Genomic DNA, 20,959 nt, shown 5'->3' with positions numbered 1-20,959 from the left:
AACTGAATTTCATTTCTAGCATGAATTCAGTGGCATGTGCCTACACTATGGAAATGAGACTAATACTTCACATTTTTGGCAGAACTGTTCAGAATCTGCAAAAAAAAATTAATTAAGAAATTCTGTTATTCAAACTTCACATTTGTAATTTAAGCTTGTTATTTTCACATAAAAATGTTTAGAATCTGAAACATGTTTTCACTAATTTCTAAATGGTTACTGGCATAAAACGTTCCCTTATGAATACACAAAATCATATATTTTTGCAAGACATCTGGTGAAAATGCATGTTTTTGAAGATCAGCAATCAATAGGGAAAGTCGGGCAAATTCCTAATGGTGTAGGAATGCATTATTTGAAAAGAGAAAAACATTGACAAAAGAACTATTTGTTTATTGTAGAGAGGAATTATTATTTTTCTCTTTGAATTGCCTTATGTACGAGGATATTTGGAGTGTTTTGAAAATGAGAATGAGTAATTTGAGAGATCTTTCGCCCAAATCATTGAGAGGCAGAATGACTTTCTGAAGTTTGGGTTTTGCTCAGTTAATCGACAAATTTGCTATTAGAAATAAATGAAGGGTGAGCATTTCATTTCATTCTTAGATTTTATAATTTTCTTATCGAAACTTCATGTTGGCGTTGTCTCAAAATACGCAGTGGAATGATGTTCTCATCATAAATTGTGGATTATTTGTATGTGATGCATTCTAATTGTTTGTTACTCCTGTAGCACACACCCCAGCACATTTGTCACTCTCAAAATACATTGATTACTGAATGCATAGATTAGCCAAAAATGTTAACAAACATTCTCCTTCAACGCACTTGTACCTAACTTAAAGCTTAAAATACCAACGAATGATTTTTTTTAAACGATGTATTGAGTTAGAAGAAGGGGCAACTGTTTCGAAGCCAAATAGGCTGATGGAACAAAAGAGGAAGAAGCAAGTTGTGAAAAGGACATAAAGAGTCTACAAAAGGATATAGATGGGTTCAGTGAGTGGAGAAAAAAAGGGCAATTGGAGTGTAATATAAAAAAATGTGCAGTTGTCCATTTTGCTAGAATGATTGGGGAAGCATAATATTATTTAAATAGAGAGGAAGCTGCAGAATTCTGCAATAAAGAGTGATATGGGCATGAATCACAAAAAGTTAACATGTAGGCACTGCAGGTAATTAGGAAGACAAGTGGAATGTTAACCTTTATTGCACGAGTTGGAATATGAAGCTAAGGAAGTCTTGCTAGAACACCACAGGGCATTAGTGAGATCACACTTGATATGCTGTAAAAGATTCATTATCTTAAAGAAGAATATCTTTGCATTAATCGCAGCTCCAAAAAAGGTTCACTCAACTGATTCCAGGGATGAGGAATTTATCATTTTGAGGAAAGTTTAAACAGATTGAGCTTGTACTTATTGAAGTTTAGAAATTATCTTATTGAAACATATGAGATTATAATGAGGTTGATAGGTTAGATGCAGAGAGATTCCCCTTACAGGGGGAAATCTAGAACTAAGGGTAAAGCTTCAAAATAAGAAATCTTGTGTCTAAAACTGGAATGATGAGGAATCACTTCACTGATTCCATTAGCCTTTGAAATTCCTTTCCCAGAAAGCAGGATGAGGCAGAGTCCTTCAATATGTTCATTTTGAGTTAGGTTCATGATTGGTAAGGGAGTTGTGAGTTACAGGGAACATGTGGGAAAGTTGAGTTAAGACAACAATCAGATCATCCGTGAACTTTTTGCAGATGATCAGGTGTGATCTAGAATGGTGGAGCAAGCTCAAGCAGCTGAATGGCATCATCCTGTTCCTGTTTTTCATGATATACTATTTTAGTCCTGTGGGGGAAATGTGAAGGGCATGATTTAAGTGACTGCATGTACTTTGAAATAGAAAATCGTGATTTTTTTTTTAGTTTCACAGAAAATATCATCTGAGTTATCTGCTTTCCAGAATTACTCTGCTGATAATAAGAATAGAGAGTTGCAATCTGTAGGATCTTTGTCACTTACATGGGCATCCATGGGAAGATAACCTATTTAGGACTCTCCACCCTCCAGTAAAATGCAAATGACAGTTGAATAGAAGGAGGTCACCAACTGAGTCAGTATAGCAATCCACCTCTCTTCTCTTGTTTTGTAACTAAAGATGGTAAGTTACTGGTACTCCTGGTAAGATGTAAAGGAGTCTACTTCTCACTCTTCTCACTTTATGTGCCTAAGCTGAAAAATACAGGTATCAGCTGAAAAACAGTGAAAATCTAAGGTAATCCTGAGGGTTGTAAAATCCTTTCACACAATGTTTATTCTCATTCAAATAATTTGGGCATCATGCAATATGTCCAATGTGATGTTTCCTGGATAAAAAAACCCCACTAAATGTACATGATGTATTCCTGTGGTCACTGACCACCTGTCTGCTAGTTAAGTGTAAATCTTTCTCATTCATGAAAGTCTAGGGATAGGAACATGGGAAGTTTTAATTTTTACATGTGCCCCTTTGTATTTGTTGGAAGTCTTCCAGTGAAAATTGTGCAGCAGAGATGGTGACAGATCTCACCCAACATATGTAGATACAGGGCCTTGGATGACAACTGATGTAGCAAAAATATCTGACTATTCATTGTACTTGTTTTGCTGAACTCTCTCAATCATCCTTATCTCACCCTAAATATGAATCATACTTAGAACCTTGAAAGAATATGCATTCTCATCTTTTGTAAGGTGCAATGTGAAAGTCAGTAACAATTTAAGAATCTCTGTGACATCAAGGATTTCTAGCAAAACTTAAGTAATTGAAAATCAACACAAAATCTCTATTGGTTGCTGTCATTTCTATCATAAAGGAAGATGATTGTGATTGTTTTGGAGGCCAATCACCTCCATCCCAGGTCATTGTTCCAGAAGTTCCTCAAGTTAGTGTTTTAGATCCAATCATTTTCAGCTGCTTAATCAAAGATCTGGCCTCCATCAAAAAGTCAGTGAGGATATTTGCTGGAAATTGTACCAGGTTCATCACCATTTACGACTGAAGAACTGAAGAATTCTTTTTTAATATACAGCAAGACCTGAACAACATTTAGGCTTGGTTGATAACTGGCAAGTAATGTTTATAGGTGCCAGTGACAAAATGTAGTTGGTAGCAAAATAAAACCTCTTCTAAATTTGAAATGTTCCATGAAGTGTGAAGAGAACAGAAATATTGGAGATTGTCAAATGCTGACTCTATATCAGACAGCTCCTAAAATAACATAACCTTAGTACAGCACAGTCAAATATATGACAGTGAAGAGATTTCATCCAGACAACAGTCTTCTTTCGCTATGATTGCTAAGGTTGGTGTGCAGCCTGGGTAAACTGTGCGTGGAGCTCCCTTCTTGTTGCATGATAAGGTCATGGCCCAACCAGCACATGAATGACTAGTTTAGTTTTTGGAAGAAAGAAAGATGTACAGTGAGAAGAAATTATGCATTGCAGCATAAGGTTACGGTTTGGGCTATTAGTGGGAGCAGGTGAGTGAAAGCTGAGTAAATAGCAAAATGATTCACCAGTCAGCAAATGTTGATCAAGGGATCGGAGACTGAGAATTCTGTCTGCACATTGTGATCTACATGCTGTAATTTTATGTGACAAGATCCAGTGAATGGAAGAATGCTGAGTAGAAGCTTGTTATGTCGAACAGACCACGTGTTATCTCATGCATTTTACTGAAGGTTTTTGAAACTGGTTTTAAATTAATTCAGGAGAAAGTGAGGACTGCAGATGCTGGAGATCAGAGTTGAGAGTGTGTTGCTGGAAAAGCACAGCAGGTCAGGCAGCATTTGAGGAGCAGAAGAATCGACGTTTCGGGTGTAAGCCCGACACGCTCTCAACATTAAATTGATTCACTGTTGACTTAGGACAGTCATCAGGTACACTCAAAGTCATGGAAGACCAATATGGAGAAACAGAATTTAATGTTCCAGTTTGCAGAAAACAAGTAAGATGTTACACTCAGATAGAATTATATGTTTTGATTGTTTATTAATCAAAATGATCAAAGACCATACCAATGTCTACCCTTGTATTTCCAAGTAATTTCTCTTAACTGTGGCCCATGTGATCCTCGTTCTGGACGTAAAGGGAGTTTCCTGAATAGAATAGAAAACTTGTCATTTTTCTAAGGCTTTGTGGCTTTTTGATAGGCATGTGTTTTCTAAATGTGAGAATTATCAAATGGGTCTGGGTGAGTTACTCTTCGGAAAGTTGGTGTGGACTTGTTGGGCTGAAGGGCCTGTTTCTACACTGTAGGGAATCTAATCGAATCTAAACTAATCTTAATTTATTTTGTTAGGATTTGATTCAAAAACAAATGATAACGGAAACACAGAAAAAAGAAGTTTTAATGAAGAAACTTTCAACCTATCAGATGAACCTCCAACAGGTTCAGTGATTGAACAGTGCATTGTGAGCAGGCAAGAATCAGCTTCAGTGAAACATTGTGAGACCTCATCTTCCTTACCACTTAAACCCAATCTACCAACACTGTCCCAAGAAATCAACTTTGATGTTCTCAATTCAGGGGTAGCATGTTTGACTGGTAGGTGATAAAAACATTAATGCTACTAAAGTTTCACACGGAGCAGAGCTGACCATTGAATGTGTATAATATCCTAGCAGCTGTATTTGAAGACATGTGTGAATAGAAATTATCATTCAAAAGAAAGTTTCATGATATTGCGTTATTGCATTACTGCCCTTCACTGTTTTGGTCTATCTTTAGTGCTTAGTTCCATTCCTGTTATTTATACTCTTTTATCCTATTTTCTTTTTAGATTTTATATTGGAATGTTTATCTTAAGAATTTACATTTTTATATTGATTGACTTTTGAAAAGCAATCATAAGGCAGCAGTGTAAGGAATACTAACAATTTTCTGTTTTGCTTGCTTTGGTTTTCAACCATGTAGCTAACGAAAATAAGATATGATTTGGAGATGCCGGTGTTGGACTGGGGTGTACAAAGTTAAAAATCACACAACACCAGGTTATAGTCCAACAGGTTTAATTGGAAGCACACTAGCTTTCGGAGCGACACTCCTTCATCAGGTGGTAGTGGAGGGCTCAATCCTAACACACAGAATTTATAGCAAAAATTTACAGTGTGATGTAACTGAAATTATACATTGAAAAATTGATTGTCTGTTAAACCTTTCATCTGTTAGAATACAGTGATAGTTTCACTTCTTTCATGTGTAAATCACAAAACCTTTTTTAAAAAAAGTTGCATTCTCAGGTTAGCTGTTAACAATGGTGATAGCTAGACAATATGTTGAAGGTGTTGGCCCCCTGTGTTCTCTGTCTATGCCATGATGTTTAGATTGATTCTAATCTAAAAAGTGAGATAATGGAGTTTTACATAAATTCATGCAGTTTTTGAGCAAAGTACAATGTAACCCTGCAAGTACAAATTCACCCCACAAAATATATGTGTGCATGTGGGTCTTTGTGTGTGTGTGTCTCTGTCTGTCTGGGTTGTGAGTGTGAGAAAGTGTGTGTGTGTTTGTAGTGAGTACAGAGTGTCTTAAGTCTGTGAGGGGGTGCATGTGTGAATGTGGGAGTGTGTGTGTCTGTAAGGGTGAGTGTGGGTGTCTGTGTGCGTGTCCGTGTGTATGTGTCTATAGGAGTGCCTGTGTGTGTAGGAATATCTGTGTGTGTGTATAGTGCAATGGTGGTCACCTGTAATGTGACATGAACCCAAGGTCTCGGTTGAGGCCCTCCCTATGGGTACCAAACTTAGCTATCAGCCTCTGCTCAGCCACTTTTCTCTGCTGCCTGTCCCGAAGTCCACCTTGGAGGATGGTCACCCGAAGGTCCGAGGCTGAATGTCCTAATACACACGCACACCCTTACAGACACACATTCCCACACTCACACATGCACCCCCTCACAGATTTAAGACACTCTGCACTCACTACACACACACACATACACTTTCTCACACTCACAACCCCCAACCCAGACACACACACACACACACACATAGACAAAGACCCACATGCACACATATATTTTGTGAGGTGATTTTGTACTTGCAGGGTTACATTGTACTTTGCTCAAAAACTGCATGCATTCATGTAGAACTCCGTTATCTCACTTTTTAGATTAGAATCAATCTAAACATCATGGCACAGACAGAGAACACAGGGGGCCAACACCTTCAACATATTGTCTAGCTATCACCATTGTTAACAGCTAACCCAAGAATGCAACTTTTTTTAAAAAAAGGTTTTGTGATTTACACATGAAAGAAGTGAAACTATCACTGTATTCTAATGGATGAAAGGCTTAACAGACAATCAATTTTCAATGTATAATTTCAGTTACATCACACTGTAAATTTTTGTTATAAACTCTGTGTGTTGGGATTGAGCCCTCCACTACCACCTGATCAAGGAGCGTCGCTCCGAAAGCTAGTGTGCTTCCAATTAAACCTGTTGGACTATAACCTGGTGTTGTGTGATTTTTAAAAATAAGATAGATTTGGTAAAATTAGGCAGCAGTGCAAAGAAATGGGTACTTGTGCTCCCCTTCCCACTCTTTTAATCATAAGACCAGAAGATGTAGGAGTAGAATTAGGCCATTTAGTCTATTGAATCTGGTCATCATTCGATTATGGCTGAGATGTTTCTCATCCCCATTCTCCTGTCTTCTCCCAGTAATCCTTGATTCCCTTGCCTATTTAGAACTTAGCTATCTCTTTCTTAAATGCACTCAATCACTTGGCCTCTCCAGCCATCTGCAGCAAAAGGTTCCACAGATTAACCACCCTCTGGCTCAAGAAATTCCTCCTCATCTCTGTTCTGAAGATTCGTCCTTTTACTCTGAGGCTCTGCTCCTACGAGTGGAAACATATTCTGTATGCCCACTCTATGTAAGCCTTTCAGTTTCAAATCAGGTTCGCCCTCATCCTTCTAAACTCGATCGAGTACAGATCCAGAGTTGTCTGCCATTCCTCATATGATAGGCCCTTCATCCCCAGGAGCATTCTTGTAAACCTCCTTTGGACCTCCTGCAGAAAGCCAGGACATCAACCCTTAGATATGGGGCCCAGAACTGCACACAGTGTTTCAAATGCAGTCTGACCAGAGCCTTACATAGCCTCAGCAGTACATCTCTGCTCTATTCTCGCCATCTTGACATGATTGCATTCATAACTGCCAACTGAACCTGCATGTAAACTTTAGGATAATCCTGAACCTTGTCATATTCTGATCCTTCTTCCACTTCTTTGCTCACTCTCCTAGCCTGTCCAAGTTCTTCTGCAAACTCCCTACTTCCTCAACACTATCTGCCCCTCCCCCTATCTTTATGTCATCTACAAACCTAGCAACAATGCCCTCAGTTATTTTGTCCAGATCATTCATGTATAATGTGAATAGTTGTGGACCCAATATGGATTCCTGTAGAACTCCACTAGCCACTGTCTGTCATGCTGAAAAAGACCCCTCTATCCCTACTCTCTGTCTTCTGCCAGTCAGTCATTCCTCTATCCATGCAATTTCCTTGCCCCAAACACCATGGGCTGTGATCTTCTTTGGCAGCTGCTTGTGCGGACCTGTGTCAAAGCTTTTCTGGAAATTCAAATCGATTACATCCACTGGCTCTCATTTGTCTAACTTGCTTCTTACCTCCTCAAATAATTCTAGCAGATTTGTCAAGCTTGACCTGCCCTTGGTGAAGCTGTGCACCTGTGATTACTAGAAGATCACCACCAGTGCCTCCACAATCTCCTCAGCTGTTTTATTTACAACCCCGGGGTGTCGACCATCTAGGTCAGGTGATTTATCCAACTTCAGACCTTTCAACTTCCCCAGCCCCTTCTTCTGAGTGATAGTCACTACCATCAGCACTGCCCTCTGAATCTCTTGAAGTTCTGGTATGCTGCTGGTGTCTTCCACTGTGAAAATTGATGCAAATTGCCTATTCAGTTCCTCCACCATTTCTTTAGTCTCCACTATACTTCTTCAACCTTATTAAAGGGCTTTTGCCCGAAATGTCGATTTTCCTGCTCCTCAGATGCTGACCAGCTGTGCTTCTCCAACACCACTCTAATCTTGACTCTGATCTCCAGCATCTGCAGTCCTCACTTTCACCTTATTTTCCAATGGTCCAATGTACACTCTCGCCTCTTTCTTATCTTTTAGGTTTCTGAAAAAAAAATCTTGCAATCTTCATTATGTTACTAGCTAACTTACTGTTATATTTAATCTTCCCTCCGTCCCGCACTTTCCATTTATCCTGTTCTGGTTTTTAAAGGCTTTCCAATTCTCTGGCTTTGCACTGATCTTCACCACAGTGTATGCCTACAACAGACCACAGACCATTATGTGATCCTCACTCTCATATTTTAAGTCCCATACTCTTTCTCCTGTCTTGTATTAATATCTTTTACAAAAACCCCTTTCTACCATACATGTTAATTTTGTTCCCAGCATTCTTCCGAGATCCATGCTGTCTCCGACAGTCCAAGTATAGGGAGATCCAAGATAGTCCAATATATTATCTAGACATTTTAATGGTTCTACATTTAACTCAGTTATTGAGCCTATTAGATGTTGCAACTCTTTTTAGTAAAATAAATCATGATGTTTGACTGACCTTTGCATCTTTGTTTGGTCATTTGAAATAATTGTGTAAAATTGTGTTTTGCTTCAGGAGCCAGAGATAAGTCTGGTCGTGCAGTTGTGATAATAACAACAAGAAACACAATCTGGCTAAATCCACATTGTAACGTTCCTGAACTCGTGCGGCTCCTTATCTACTTTTATAGTATTCCTAGGTAATCCAGCAATTTCTTTGCATTTCATTGCAGCAGTAATTTATTACCTACACAGTAATTCTTTGAGCCCATATGTTACGCAGTTAGCTGGACATTAAATGACCTGTACTGTACTAGAATGAACAACAAAAATGATAAAGATAGGAAAGGAAAGCTCATTTGTAAACTCCTCAAGAATATGGCAAAGGAAGTGGGATTAAACAGGCCGTGAATATTTTCAGCTTCAAGGGCAAGAGAATCAACATTTATGATTTAGCATAGTTCTAATTCTGATTAGCAACTAATGCATTGAATTTTGATTTCATTAAGCAGAAATATATTTTGGATGTGCAATTATATTAAAAGTGAGAGAAAATGAATGAATCTTAAATTATATGTTATACTTATTCAATTAAATGTTTTGAAAGATAATCTGGTTCCAGGATAATGTTCAGTTTTATAAGATGCCATATTGTGTTGAATGTATGTCACTGATGTGCAGTGTGCAACTCAAGAGTTCAGGTTTGTCAGTTTTAGTCATGATAGTCCATTGTATTTTTAATGATATCTTTGAGTTCGGGTCTAAATGTCTAGATTGGTTTGAACTACGAACCAATAACACTAAGAAAAGGATAAGTAATATAATTTTAACGTCAAATTTTGATAGTTTATTATTACAAGATCCTGAAAGTTTAATTTTAATTGCATCACATGCATAGTATGTAAGATTATATTGATAAAATGTGTTCATTTTCATCTAAGTAAGATTTCTATTTTGAAATTTACATTCATAAATTAACAGAATAATATCATGATTAGAAATTGAGTTCTTATGTCTTGACGTTTTCCAAGAATTTAAGTACACATTTGTTTTCATTAACATCTGTATCTCATTATAAAATTCCAAAGATTGCAAACTTTTAAACTTGTAGATTCTGTACTATTTGTGAAAATTTTGTTATCTAGTGACGAAATATAATTGTTGATCAAAATTACCGTCTGAAGTAAAAGTGCATATACATGGTTACAATATAGATGCTAGCCCTGTGTCAAATTAACAGTTATGTATCAAGATTATAATTTTATGTGATTTACTACAGTGTGTTTTCTGCTCTTTAGACAAGACATCCAAAGTGCAGGACTAACTATTTTGGTGGATGCCCGGCGTTGCTCTCCTGTACCAGCATTGTTTAAGGCTTTCAATACCCTTCAGGTGAAAACTTCAAAGTACCTTTGAAAGTTGCAAACTATTAATTCCTCAAAGTAAACAATTATACTACAAGACTGTTTATCTTTTCCTGTGTTTAATTGTGATAATTTTTTCAGAATAATTTTAAAAGTAATATTCATTAGTCAACTGTCAATTACAAACACTGTAATTTTAAGTAAATATTCACAGTAAAATTTAAAGCCCTAAGCAAATGTCTTAATTAGAACAGAAGCTCCTCAGGAAGAATTTTCCACTTAAGTATTCATCAATAAACTTCTCTTATCCTAATATCAGGGGTTTATGGATGCTACCACAAAACCTCTGTTCACAATGCCTCTGGCAATAAAACAGCCAGTACCAACTATATTTGGGCTGAGAAGTGACAAGTAATTCCTGCAGTGAAATTGTGCAGCTGTGATGATTGGTTTCTGACAAGTGAATTTGTTTTTATTCATGTCAGCCACTGAGACCTTTCCATTTGACACCCGTTGATTTGAGTTTAACTCAATTTTTTGTTGCTTTACTGAATTGAATGCTGCGTTGATACCAATGAAAAGTCTCACCTCTTGTCAGGCATTCTGTTGTGGTTAGGCTGGGAAGTGTTTAAAGATCAACAAAGGATTACTAAAAATTAATAAAAAGAACAATGGTAAATTCTAAAAGAAACTAGTGCAAAATATAAAAATGGATAGCAAAAGCTTATGTAAGTATATAAAGGGGAAGAGAGTAGCTAATGTTAATCCTTTGGAGGATGAAAATGGGTAGGGTACTGGGGGGAACACTGAAATGGCATAGACACTAAATCAATTTTGCCTCAGTTTTCACTATGGAGGATGCTAGTACTATCCCAATAGTAATATGTAATGCAGAGGTTATACAAAGTAGGAATTTGGGAAAAGATACTGAGCAAACTGTTGGGATTGAAGGCAGCCAAGTCCCTAGGGCCTATTTGCCTACATTCCTAGTATCTCAAAGGAAATGTCAGTGAAGGTAGTGAATCCATTGATTCTAATATTCCAAAGTTCTCTGGATACTGAAAAGGTTCCAGTGGATTGGAAAAATGCCAATTTAACACCCTTATACAAAAAGAGAGGGAGGTATAAATTAGGAAACGACAGATCAGTTTAACATCTGCCGTTGGCAGCACAGCCAGGGACTTCTGGTAGCAGTACGCCCAGAGCAGGAATTCCTGACCTGGCAGCGGAACCAGGGACTCCTGCTTGCAATGGGCCTAGAGCTGGGATTCCTGGTACCCATGGCAGTGGCAGCAACATGTTATTCCTAGAATCGGGACTCTTGACATCATCAAGGCTGCAGCTGAGCCAGGAATTCCCACGATGTTGTGCCGAACATTTGCCCTAGCTTAAGCACCTATCAATGTACCTATCCAATTGCCGCTTAAAGGTCACCAATGATTCTGACTCTGCCACTCCCACAGGCAGCGCATTCCATGCCCCCACCACTCTCTGGGTAAAGAACCTACTCCTGACATCCCCCCTATACCTTCCACCCTTCACCTTAAATTTATGTCCCCTTGTAACACTCTGTTGTACCCGGGGGAAAAGTCTCTGACTGTCTACTCTATCTATTCCCCTGATCATCTTATAAGCCTCTATCAAGTCACCCCTCATCATTCGCCGTTCCAATGAGAAAAGGCCTAGCACTCTCAACCTATCCTCGTATGACCTATTCTCCATTCCAGGCAACATCCTGGTAAATCTCCTCTGCACCCTCTACAAAGCTTCAACATCTTTCCTAAAATGAGGCGACCATAACTGCACACAGTACTCCAAATGTGGCCTTACCAAGGTCCTATACAGCTGCAACATCACCTCACGACTCTTGAATTCAATCCCTCTGCTAATGAACACTAATACACCATAGGCCTTCTTACATGCTCTATCCACCTGAGTGGCAATTTTCAAAGATCTATGAACATAGACCCCAAGATCCTTCTGCTCCTCCACCTTACTAAGAACCCTATCGTTAACCCAGTATTCCGCATTCTTATTTGTCCTTCCAGAATGGACAACCTCACACTTGACAGAGTTGAACTCCATCTGCCACTCCTCAGCCCAGCTCTGCATCATATCTAAGTCCCTTTGCAGCCGACAACACCCCTCCTCACTATCCACAGCTCCACCAATTTTCGTATCGTTTGCAAATTTACTGACCCACCCTTCAACTCCCTCTTCCAAGTCATTAATAAAAATTACAAACAGCAGAGGACCCAGAACTGATCCCTGCGGAACTCCACTTGTAACTGGGCTCCAGGCTGAATATTTACCATCTACCACCAGTCTCTAACTTCGACCGGTTAGCCAGTTTTCTATCCAACTGGCCAAATTTCCCACTATCCCATGCCTCTTGACTTTCCGCATAAGCCTACCATGGGGAACCTTATCAAATGCCTTACTAAAATCCATGTACACTACATCCACTGCTTTACCCTCATCTACATGCTTGGTCACCTCCTCAAAGAATTCAGTAAGACTTGTAAGGCAAGACCTACCCCTCAAATCCGTGCTGGCTGTCCCTAATCAGTGTCTTTCCAGATACTCATAAATCCTATCCCTCAGTACCCTTTCCATTACTTTGCCTACCACCGAAGTAAGACTAACTGGCCTGTAATTGCCGGGGTTATCCCTATTCCCTTTTTTGAACAGGGGCACAACATTCGCCACTCTCCAGTCCCTTGGTACCACCCCCGTTGACAGTGCAGATGAAAAGATCATTGCCAACGGTTCTGCAATTTTCTCTCTTGCTTCCCGCATAATCCTAGGATATATCCCGTCAGGCCCAGGGGACTTGTCTATCCTCAAGTTTTTCAAAATGCCCAACACATCTTCCTTCCTAACAAGTATCTCCTCTCGCTTACCAGTCCGTTTCATACTCTCCTCTTCAACAATACGATCCCTCTCATTTGTAAGTACTGAAGAAAAGTACTCATTCAAGACCTCTCCTATCTCTTCCGACTCAATACACAGTCTCCCACTACTGTCCTTGATCGGACCTACCCTCGTTCTCGTCATTCTCATGTTTCTCACATACGCATAAAAGGTCTTGGGGTTACCCTTGATCCTACCCGCCAAAGATTTTTCATGCCCTCTCTTAGCTCTCCTAATCCCTTTCTTCAGCTCCCTCCTGGCTATCCTGTATCCCTCCAACGCTCTGTCTGAACCTTGTTTCCTCAACCTTATGTAAGCCTCCTTCTTCCTCCTTACAAGACATTCAACCTCCCTCATCAACCAAGGTTCTCTCACACGACCATCTCTTTCCTGCCTGACAGGTACATACATATCAAGGACACGTCGTATCTGTTCCTTGAAAAAAGTCCACATTTCCACGACATCCTTCCCTGACAGCCTGTGCTCCCAATTTATGCTCCTCAGATCCTGTCTTGCAGCATCGTATTTACCCTTCCCCCAATTGTAAAACCTTCGCTGTTGCACACATCTATCTCTCTCCATAACCAAGGTGAAAGTCACAGAATTGTGGTCACCATCACCAAAACGCTCACCCACTAACAAGCCCATCACTTGTCCCGGTTCGTTACCAAGTACCAAATCCAATATGGCCTCCCCTCTGGTCGGACAATCTACATATGTGTTCGAAAAGCTTCCTGGACACACTGCACAAACACCGCCCCATCCAATCTACTTGATCTAAAGAGCTTCCAATCAATATTTGGGAAGTTGAAATCGCCCATGACTACTACCCTGTGGCTTCTGCACCTTTCCAAAATCTGTTTCCCAATCTGTTTCTCCACATCTCTGCTGCTATTGGGGGGCCTATAGTAAACACCCAACAAGGTGACTGCTCCTTTCCTATTTCTGACTTCACCCCATACTACCTCCAAAGTTATACCATTTCTAATTAGCAATGCCACCCCCCCTCCTTTTTTACCACTCCCCCTAATCTTACTGATTAACATCTGTAACCAGGAACCTCCAACAACCATTCCTGTCCCTCTTCTATCCACGTTTCCGTGATGGCCACAACATCGTAGTCCCAAGTACCAATCCACGCCTTAAGTTCACCCACCTTATTTCTGATACTCCTTGCGTTGAAGTATACTCACTTGAGCCCAACTCTGTGTCCGCAAGTATTCCCTGTCAGTGCTACCTTGTCCACAGCCTTCCTACATTCTTGGACATCCTGAAAAACAGCTAACCTACTTGCTGGACTACAAGTCCAGATCCCAACCCCCTGCCAAATTAGTTTAAACCTCCCCGAAGAGTGCTAGCAAACCTCCCTCCCAGGATATTGGTGCCCTTCTGGTTCAGGTGCAACCTGTCCTGCTTGTACAGGTCCCACCTTCCCCAGAATGCAGTCCAATTGTCCAAATACCTGAAGCCCTCCCTCCCACACCATCCTTGCAGCCACGTGTTCAACTGCACTCTCTCCGTATTCCTTGCCTCACTGTCACGTGGCACCGGCAACAACCCAAAGATGACGACTCTGTCCGTCCTAGCTTTTAGGTCCCAGCCTAACTCCCTGAGCTCCTGAATGACCTCCCCACCCCTCTTCCTACCTATGTCGTTGGTGCCAATGTGCACCACGACTTCTGGCTGCACACCCTCCCCATTAAGGATTCTGAAGACACGGTCCGAGACGTCTCGGACCCTGGCACCTGGAGGCAACAAACCATCCGAGAGTCTCGCCCATGTCCACAGAACCACCTGTCTGTCCCTCTAACTATAGAGTCTCCTATAACTAGCGCTCTCCACCTCTCCCCCTTTCCCTTCTGGGCCTCAGAGCCGGACCTCGTGCCAGAGACCCGGTCACTGCAGCTTACCCCTGCTAGGCTGTCCCCCCTAACAGTATCCAAAGCGGTATACTTATTGTTGAGGGGAACAACCACATGGGATCCCTGCACTGCCTGCCTCCTCCCCTTCCCACCTCTAACTGTTACCCAGCTACCTCTGTTCTCTGGCGTAACTATGTCCCTGTAGCTTCAATCTATCACCCTCTCAGCCTCTCGAATAATCCTCAGTTCATCCAACTCCAGCTCCAGTTCCCGAACGTGGTCTGTGAGGAGCTGGAGCTGGCTGCACTTCCTGCAGGTGAAGTCGGCAGGAGCATCGGTGGTCACCCCTACCTCAAACATCCTGCAGGAGGAACATTCCACTGCCTGTGCTGCCATAACTCTACACTTAGTCTCCAAAACAAGAACACTAAATAGTTTACCTGTTCAGCCGACTGAGACCTTTTTTTTAGGTTAGAGGAGGAGGGAGGGTGGGAGACACTACACGTGTAGTGTCTCGGGTTCCTTCTCCACTCAAACATCTTACCTTCCCAGAAGCCTCTGTTGACGACTTCCGGGTTCCCGCTCCTAGTTGAAAAAAAAAACACAGACTGCGAAAAGAAAAACGTTAATTTAAACTGGTCTCCGCTTACCTTCCGGCTCCCCTCTCTGTGCGCCCGCTGTAGCACTGAGGCCTGGCCCAAGTACTTCTGGTTATTGGCAATGTGGTGGCAGCAGCAGAGCTGGGGATTTCTGGTTACTGGGAAAGTGTAGGTTTAGCAGCATCAGCAAAGGGTGCCCAGTGACAAAGAGAAGGCATCTAAAGTGTGGCATCTCCTCTGTTGGTGAGTCTGGTGCAGGCGTTAGTAAGAAGGTGAAGGCCTCTCAGATACTGGAGACTAGGTGCTGGATTATACTGGGTTGGAAAGACTGTTACTCTAGAAAAGTTTCTTTATTTTTCTATTTTTTTTCTAAGAATTTGATTTTCAAGAATTTGTACCTAGGTACCTTTGTACCGAAGATAGCACTATAATGTGATGACTTGTAAACTTTCACTGTATTCACTTGAGTACATGTTATAATAAAGCTAGTTCAAATTGTTAGAATCCATTAATAGGACTTTTGGAAAGTAAAAGCACAATTAATCAGAGTCAGCATGGTTTTATGAAGGCTAAATCATGTTTGACTAACTTATATGCTCTTGTTCAGTTTTTGTCTTCATATTTGAAATTAAATGGCAATGGCAAAATTTAAGCTGAACATTCCTAAACATATAGTTAATGGTATTATTGATATCGCGTTCTGTATGGAGAGTACTAAAAATATAAAATGCATTCAGCATAGTACTGAAGACTTGTGCTGCAGCATTAGCTGTACCCCTATGCAAGCTGTTCCAATAGAACTGTACCTGGGAATGTGAAAAAACAGCCCAGGACTGCTCTTTTACATGAAACATGACAAATTCTACCCAGTAAATACCACCCCATCAGTTTACTTTCAGTAAAGAGATGGAAGTGGTTGTCAACAGGCTCAATGGTAGTCTGCTCTCTGGTGCTCGTTTTGGGTTTTGAGGGTCACACAGTTCCAAATCTCATTGCAGCCTTGGCTCAAACAAGGGAAAAAAGAGAAGAACATCAGAGGTGAGGAAAGAGTGACTGTTTTGATGTTAAGGGCAGCATTTAACCAGTTGTGGCATTGAAATCCCCTAGCAAAACTGGAGACATTGGAAAGCAGAATGAAATTCTCTGCAGGTTGGAGCCATATCTAGCAATAAGAGGAATGGTTGTGATTATTGGAAGTCAACCATCCCTGTTTCAAGACATCAGTGCAGGAATTCCCTGTGGTAGTTCCCTAGGCCCAAACATCTTTAGCTACTTCATCAATGACCTTGCTTGTCATCATAATGTGAGAAATACGAATGTACAAAAATCGGCAAACAGTGTTCAACACTTTCATGACTCGTCAGACTGTTATGCAGTTCACGTTCATATCTTTAAAGTCCTGGACAATAATTAGACCTAGACTGATAAATGACAAATAATATTTGCACCTCAAGTGCCAGACACCAACTATCTCCTGCCAGAGAGAATACAATCATCTCCCCATTACAACGTAATTGCTGAATTCCCAACACTGTGGAGGTTACTATGGCCAGAAACTAAACTCGAGCTGTGTCTGTATCTACAGGAGCAGGTCAGAAGATGGGAATTCTTTGGCAAGTAACTTTCCTCTTTACTCCCTGTGCTCTGTTTACCATCTACAAGGCTTAAGTCAAAAGTGTGATAGAGTACTCTCTACTTACCTGGATGACTGCAGCTCTAACAACATTCAAGAAACTTACTCCATCCATCCTAAATTAACTTACCCGATAAGCACCCCATTACCTACCTTACGCATTCATTCTTTCCACTACCTATGTGGCAGTAGAGTATGCTGTGTTAAAGATGCACAGCAGCAACTTGCCAAAATAAACTCTGATGTAAAGCCTTAATACAAGAGATGGTAGACAAATAAATTAGCTGGAATCTGTTGAAGCAGATTTGAAAGACAGTTATTTGCAATTTCAGAGAAAAATGCTCAAATAATCTGGTCAAACAAATCAGTCCTTTTGTAAGTTTTGGCCCTATTTACCTACATTTTCTTTCCTTTCCTGAGATGCGTTAGTATTGCTTTTTTGAGCTCATAACTTTTTTTTACTATTCAATTGCAAAGTAATTAGCTAAAATTCTTCAATATCCAACTGTAGTTCTGGTTATGTTTAACAAGGGTTGTTAAAAAATCTATTTAAAGAAAACAACAAAACTAACTAACACCTAAGTTTTAATTTTTGAGTGTTAGTTATAACATCTATTTTGGTAACAGTGTTGAATTCTTGCATATTTAAAGGATTAAAGTTTAGTATAATGATGATAAACTTCAAGTATTTTTAAATTACCAGAAAATAGTGCCTCACTAATGACAAAGGTTTTGAATTTCCTTATAATTTATTTTTCAGTCACATCTATTGTCTATTTTCCAAATAGCATGCAACAAGGTTTATGTTAATTATCTGCAGCTGGGGTATATGCAAAGTGCTGGTGTTATGTTCTTTTCATCTATAACATCTGTATTGTTACAGGGAAGAAATTGAAATGAATTCTGTAATGAGTAAAGATGTGCAAGTTAAGTGAATCAGCCAAATTACCCATGGTGTTCAGGAGTGTGTAGATCATGGCAGGTCAGTGTGGACTCATTGGGCTGAATGGCCTGTTTCCACACTGTAGGGGTTCTATAGATTCTACTATGAGGGCTCTTTTGTGACTTTGTTCTATTTTACACAACCCCATGCCAACTAAAGTTATTCTGTCAAATTCTTGTTGCAATATTTCCAGACCACAATAATAGGAGGTCAGTCAGCAGTGCACTAGATAACTCAAATGAATCTTAGAGTTAAAACAGCACAAGGGCACGGTAGGTTTAGCTTGTCAGTGTAATCTCCCAGAGGATTTTAAGTAACAGCTGGAACAAAAGTTACATTTTCATCTTCAACATGAGCTAAAATTGTTGGATTTGATGAGTAAAGAGTGTGATTTTGTTGGAAGGTATGTTGCTTGTGAGAATTTGCAAGGCATCTGTGGAAACAACAGTTGGTATTTAAATGGACCCTTGAAAAATAGGAAATGAGAAATAAATGGAACCTTAGGAAAAAGATTATCCAAGGAAAACCCTTAGCAGAAATTGATACCTCAAAATAAAAAGGAAGCCTTTGAAAAAAAATACTGGAGGATAAGTGAAAAGAAACTAGACAATTACCTTTTTTTTTCATTGTTGTGTCCTGGCATATAAGTTGTCATTGAATGGGCAGCACCTTCCATCTCTTTGAAAACTTGCTGGTGAACCATCGCTTGAACCAGCCTTTTTGATTTTATTGCATCGACAATGCTGTTAGCTGGGGAGTTTCACCCAGTGACAGCGAAGGAACAGCAATATATTTCCAAAATCTGGATGGTAGTGGAATACAACTCTGCTGCTATTGTTGGCCCACAGGATGCCCAGCTTTGAGTTTCTAGATCTGTTCTGAATCTATGCCATTGACCATGGTGGTTGTGCCATCCTCATTGTGGAGATGGGAGAGATTCTGTAAGGATTTTGAGGTGGTCACTTCAGTCAATACTGTAAAGGTCATATAAACCTGTGACAGGTGGATTGGTGAAGATGAGATACAGGGTGTATAATCTGTGTTGGCTCTGACACCACCACCTACATGCCCAGTCAGAACTGTGTCCTTCAAGACTCAGCCAGCTTGGTCATCATTGTGCTACTGAACAACTCTACAAGAAGGTCTTTTGAAGTCCCGATTCAGAGTACATTCTGAGACTTTGCTATTCCCCAGTGTACCTTCTAAGTGTTGTGCAAGATGGAGTACTGATTCATTAGCTGAGACTGGTAGGTGGCAATCAGCAGAATTGTTTTCTTGCCAATGTTTGAAGAGATATATTAAGAATTCCCAGGGCCAGTCCCTATGAACTGTATGTCACTGTGCCATAGTTGCTAGTGGGTCTGTCCTGTTGGTGGTCAGGACATTGTGACAGCGCTGGAGGATTCTGCTGGGGCTGAGAAAATTTAACTGTATGGCGCCCCTAGTGGAGTTGGGCATTTTTGCCCTTGACACAGTTACACATCATGCATCTGACTATTAGAAATAAAGCTTGGCATCACAACATTCCTTGGATTGATTGTTCAGTTCAAGGAAACTGAATTTTACCATTAAAATAAATATAAATATTGTGACAAAGAAATCTGCCAGAGGTAATGACAGAGGGAAATGTTTCAGAGTGTTCAAATCATAATGGACTGCAGTGCAATCACATTCCTTCTATAATGTGGATTTCAGAAATGTCCACCATTCTCTAGTTGTGGCCTTACTCAATTCCAATTTAACCTGCTAGCTCTTAAATTCTGTGCCATAGCTACTAAAGGCAAGTATCCCATATGTCGCCTTAACCATTTTATCTACTTGTCCTGCTACCTGAAGAGACCAGTGGACATGAACTCCCAGGACCTCCAATCCTCGTTTCTTCCAGTGTCCTACAGTTTGTTATGTATTCCCTTGCCTTGTTTGCCTTGCTCAAGTGCATCATCTCCGTTATCCGGATTGAATTCAATTTGCCGTTGATCAGCCTATCTGACCTATCCCCTCTGCATTTTCCTGTAATCTAAAGTTATTCTCTTCATTACTTACCACTGCACCAATTTTCATACCATCTACGAACTTACTGATCAGCCCTCTTACATTCAAGTCTAAATTGTTTATATATACCATGAACAGCTAGGGCCAACACACGGAGAACCTTGTGGAACGCCATTGGACACAGGCTTGCATTCACAAAAATACCTCTCAGCCATCAGTCTCTACTTCCTGTCACTTGGCCAATTCTGGATCTAACTGACCAAATTTCTTTGGATCCATTGGCTATTACCTTCGCTGTCATTCTGCCAGGCAGGATCTTACAAATAACCTTGCTGAAGTTCAAGTAGTACACCAAATGCATTGCCCTCATCTACACATCTGGTTACTTCTTTGAAAATTTAAATCAATTTTAGTCTGATATAACCTCAACAAAACCATGCTGATTATTTTTGATTAACCCCTGCGTGCCCAAGTTCTGAATAATTTTGATCCTTAGAATTGCTTCCAATAATTACTCCATCATTGACTTTAGGCTAATTAGTCTGCATTTTTGTGGTTTATGTCTTGTTTCCTTCTTGAATAATGGTAACACTGGCAGTTTTCCAGTTCTCTAACACCTGTGGCCAGAGAGGAATTGAACATTTTTGCCAGCACCTCTATTTCCACCCTTGTCTCATGCAGCAGACTGGATACATTTCATCTAAATTTATCTACTTTGAAGCCTGCTAGACCACTCAGAACCTTCTCTCTGTCTATGTTAATTTGTCTAACAATATCACAATCCTTCTCCCTTATTTTTAAACCCACATCAACCCTCTCATTAGTGAATATCGACACAAGAAGTATTCATTTACAACCCTGCCTACGTTCTCTTGCTCCATGCTCAAATGACCAATGTGGTCCTGCTCTTTCCCAAGTTATTCTTTTATCCATAATGTACTTGTAAAATAACTGAATTTTCCTTTATTTTACCTGTCATTATTCTTTCATGACCCCCCCCCTTTGCTCTCCTGATTTCCTTTTTAA

The 20,959-nt window shown here is 40.2% G+C and overlaps 1 protein-coding gene across 5 annotated transcripts in view; it reads left to right on the top strand.

The window, feature by feature from the left end:
- Positions 1 to 20,959, top strand: part of plekhg4 (pleckstrin homology and RhoGEF domain containing G4) — a 223,245-nt gene that overhangs the window by 88,014 nt on the left and 114,272 nt on the right. For all 5 annotated transcript variants that reach the window (XR_015759974.1, XM_087995955.1, XM_043707122.2 and 2 more), the window contains exons 4-6: positions 4,341 to 4,586; positions 8,704 to 8,827; positions 9,926 to 10,019. Coding sequence is in view for 4 of the 5 variants with exons in the window: in XM_087995955.1 (XP_087852081.1) it covers positions 4,341 to 4,586; positions 8,704 to 8,827; positions 9,926 to 10,019 (464 nt within the window). In the remaining variant the exon portion in view is untranslated. The remainder of the gene's footprint in view (positions 1 to 4,340; positions 4,587 to 8,703; positions 8,828 to 9,925; positions 10,020 to 20,959) is intronic.

Source organism: Chiloscyllium plagiosum, unplaced genomic scaffold (genome assembly GCF_037043375.1).
Source record: "Chiloscyllium plagiosum isolate Xiang-an unplaced genomic scaffold, Cpla_swu_hap1 HiC_scaffold_17, whole genome shotgun sequence".
In the NCBI taxonomy this organism is placed as follows: Eukaryota; Metazoa; Chordata; class Chondrichthyes; order Orectolobiformes; family Hemiscylliidae; genus Chiloscyllium; species Chiloscyllium plagiosum.
This window is presented reverse-complemented; position numbering and strand designations above follow the sequence as displayed.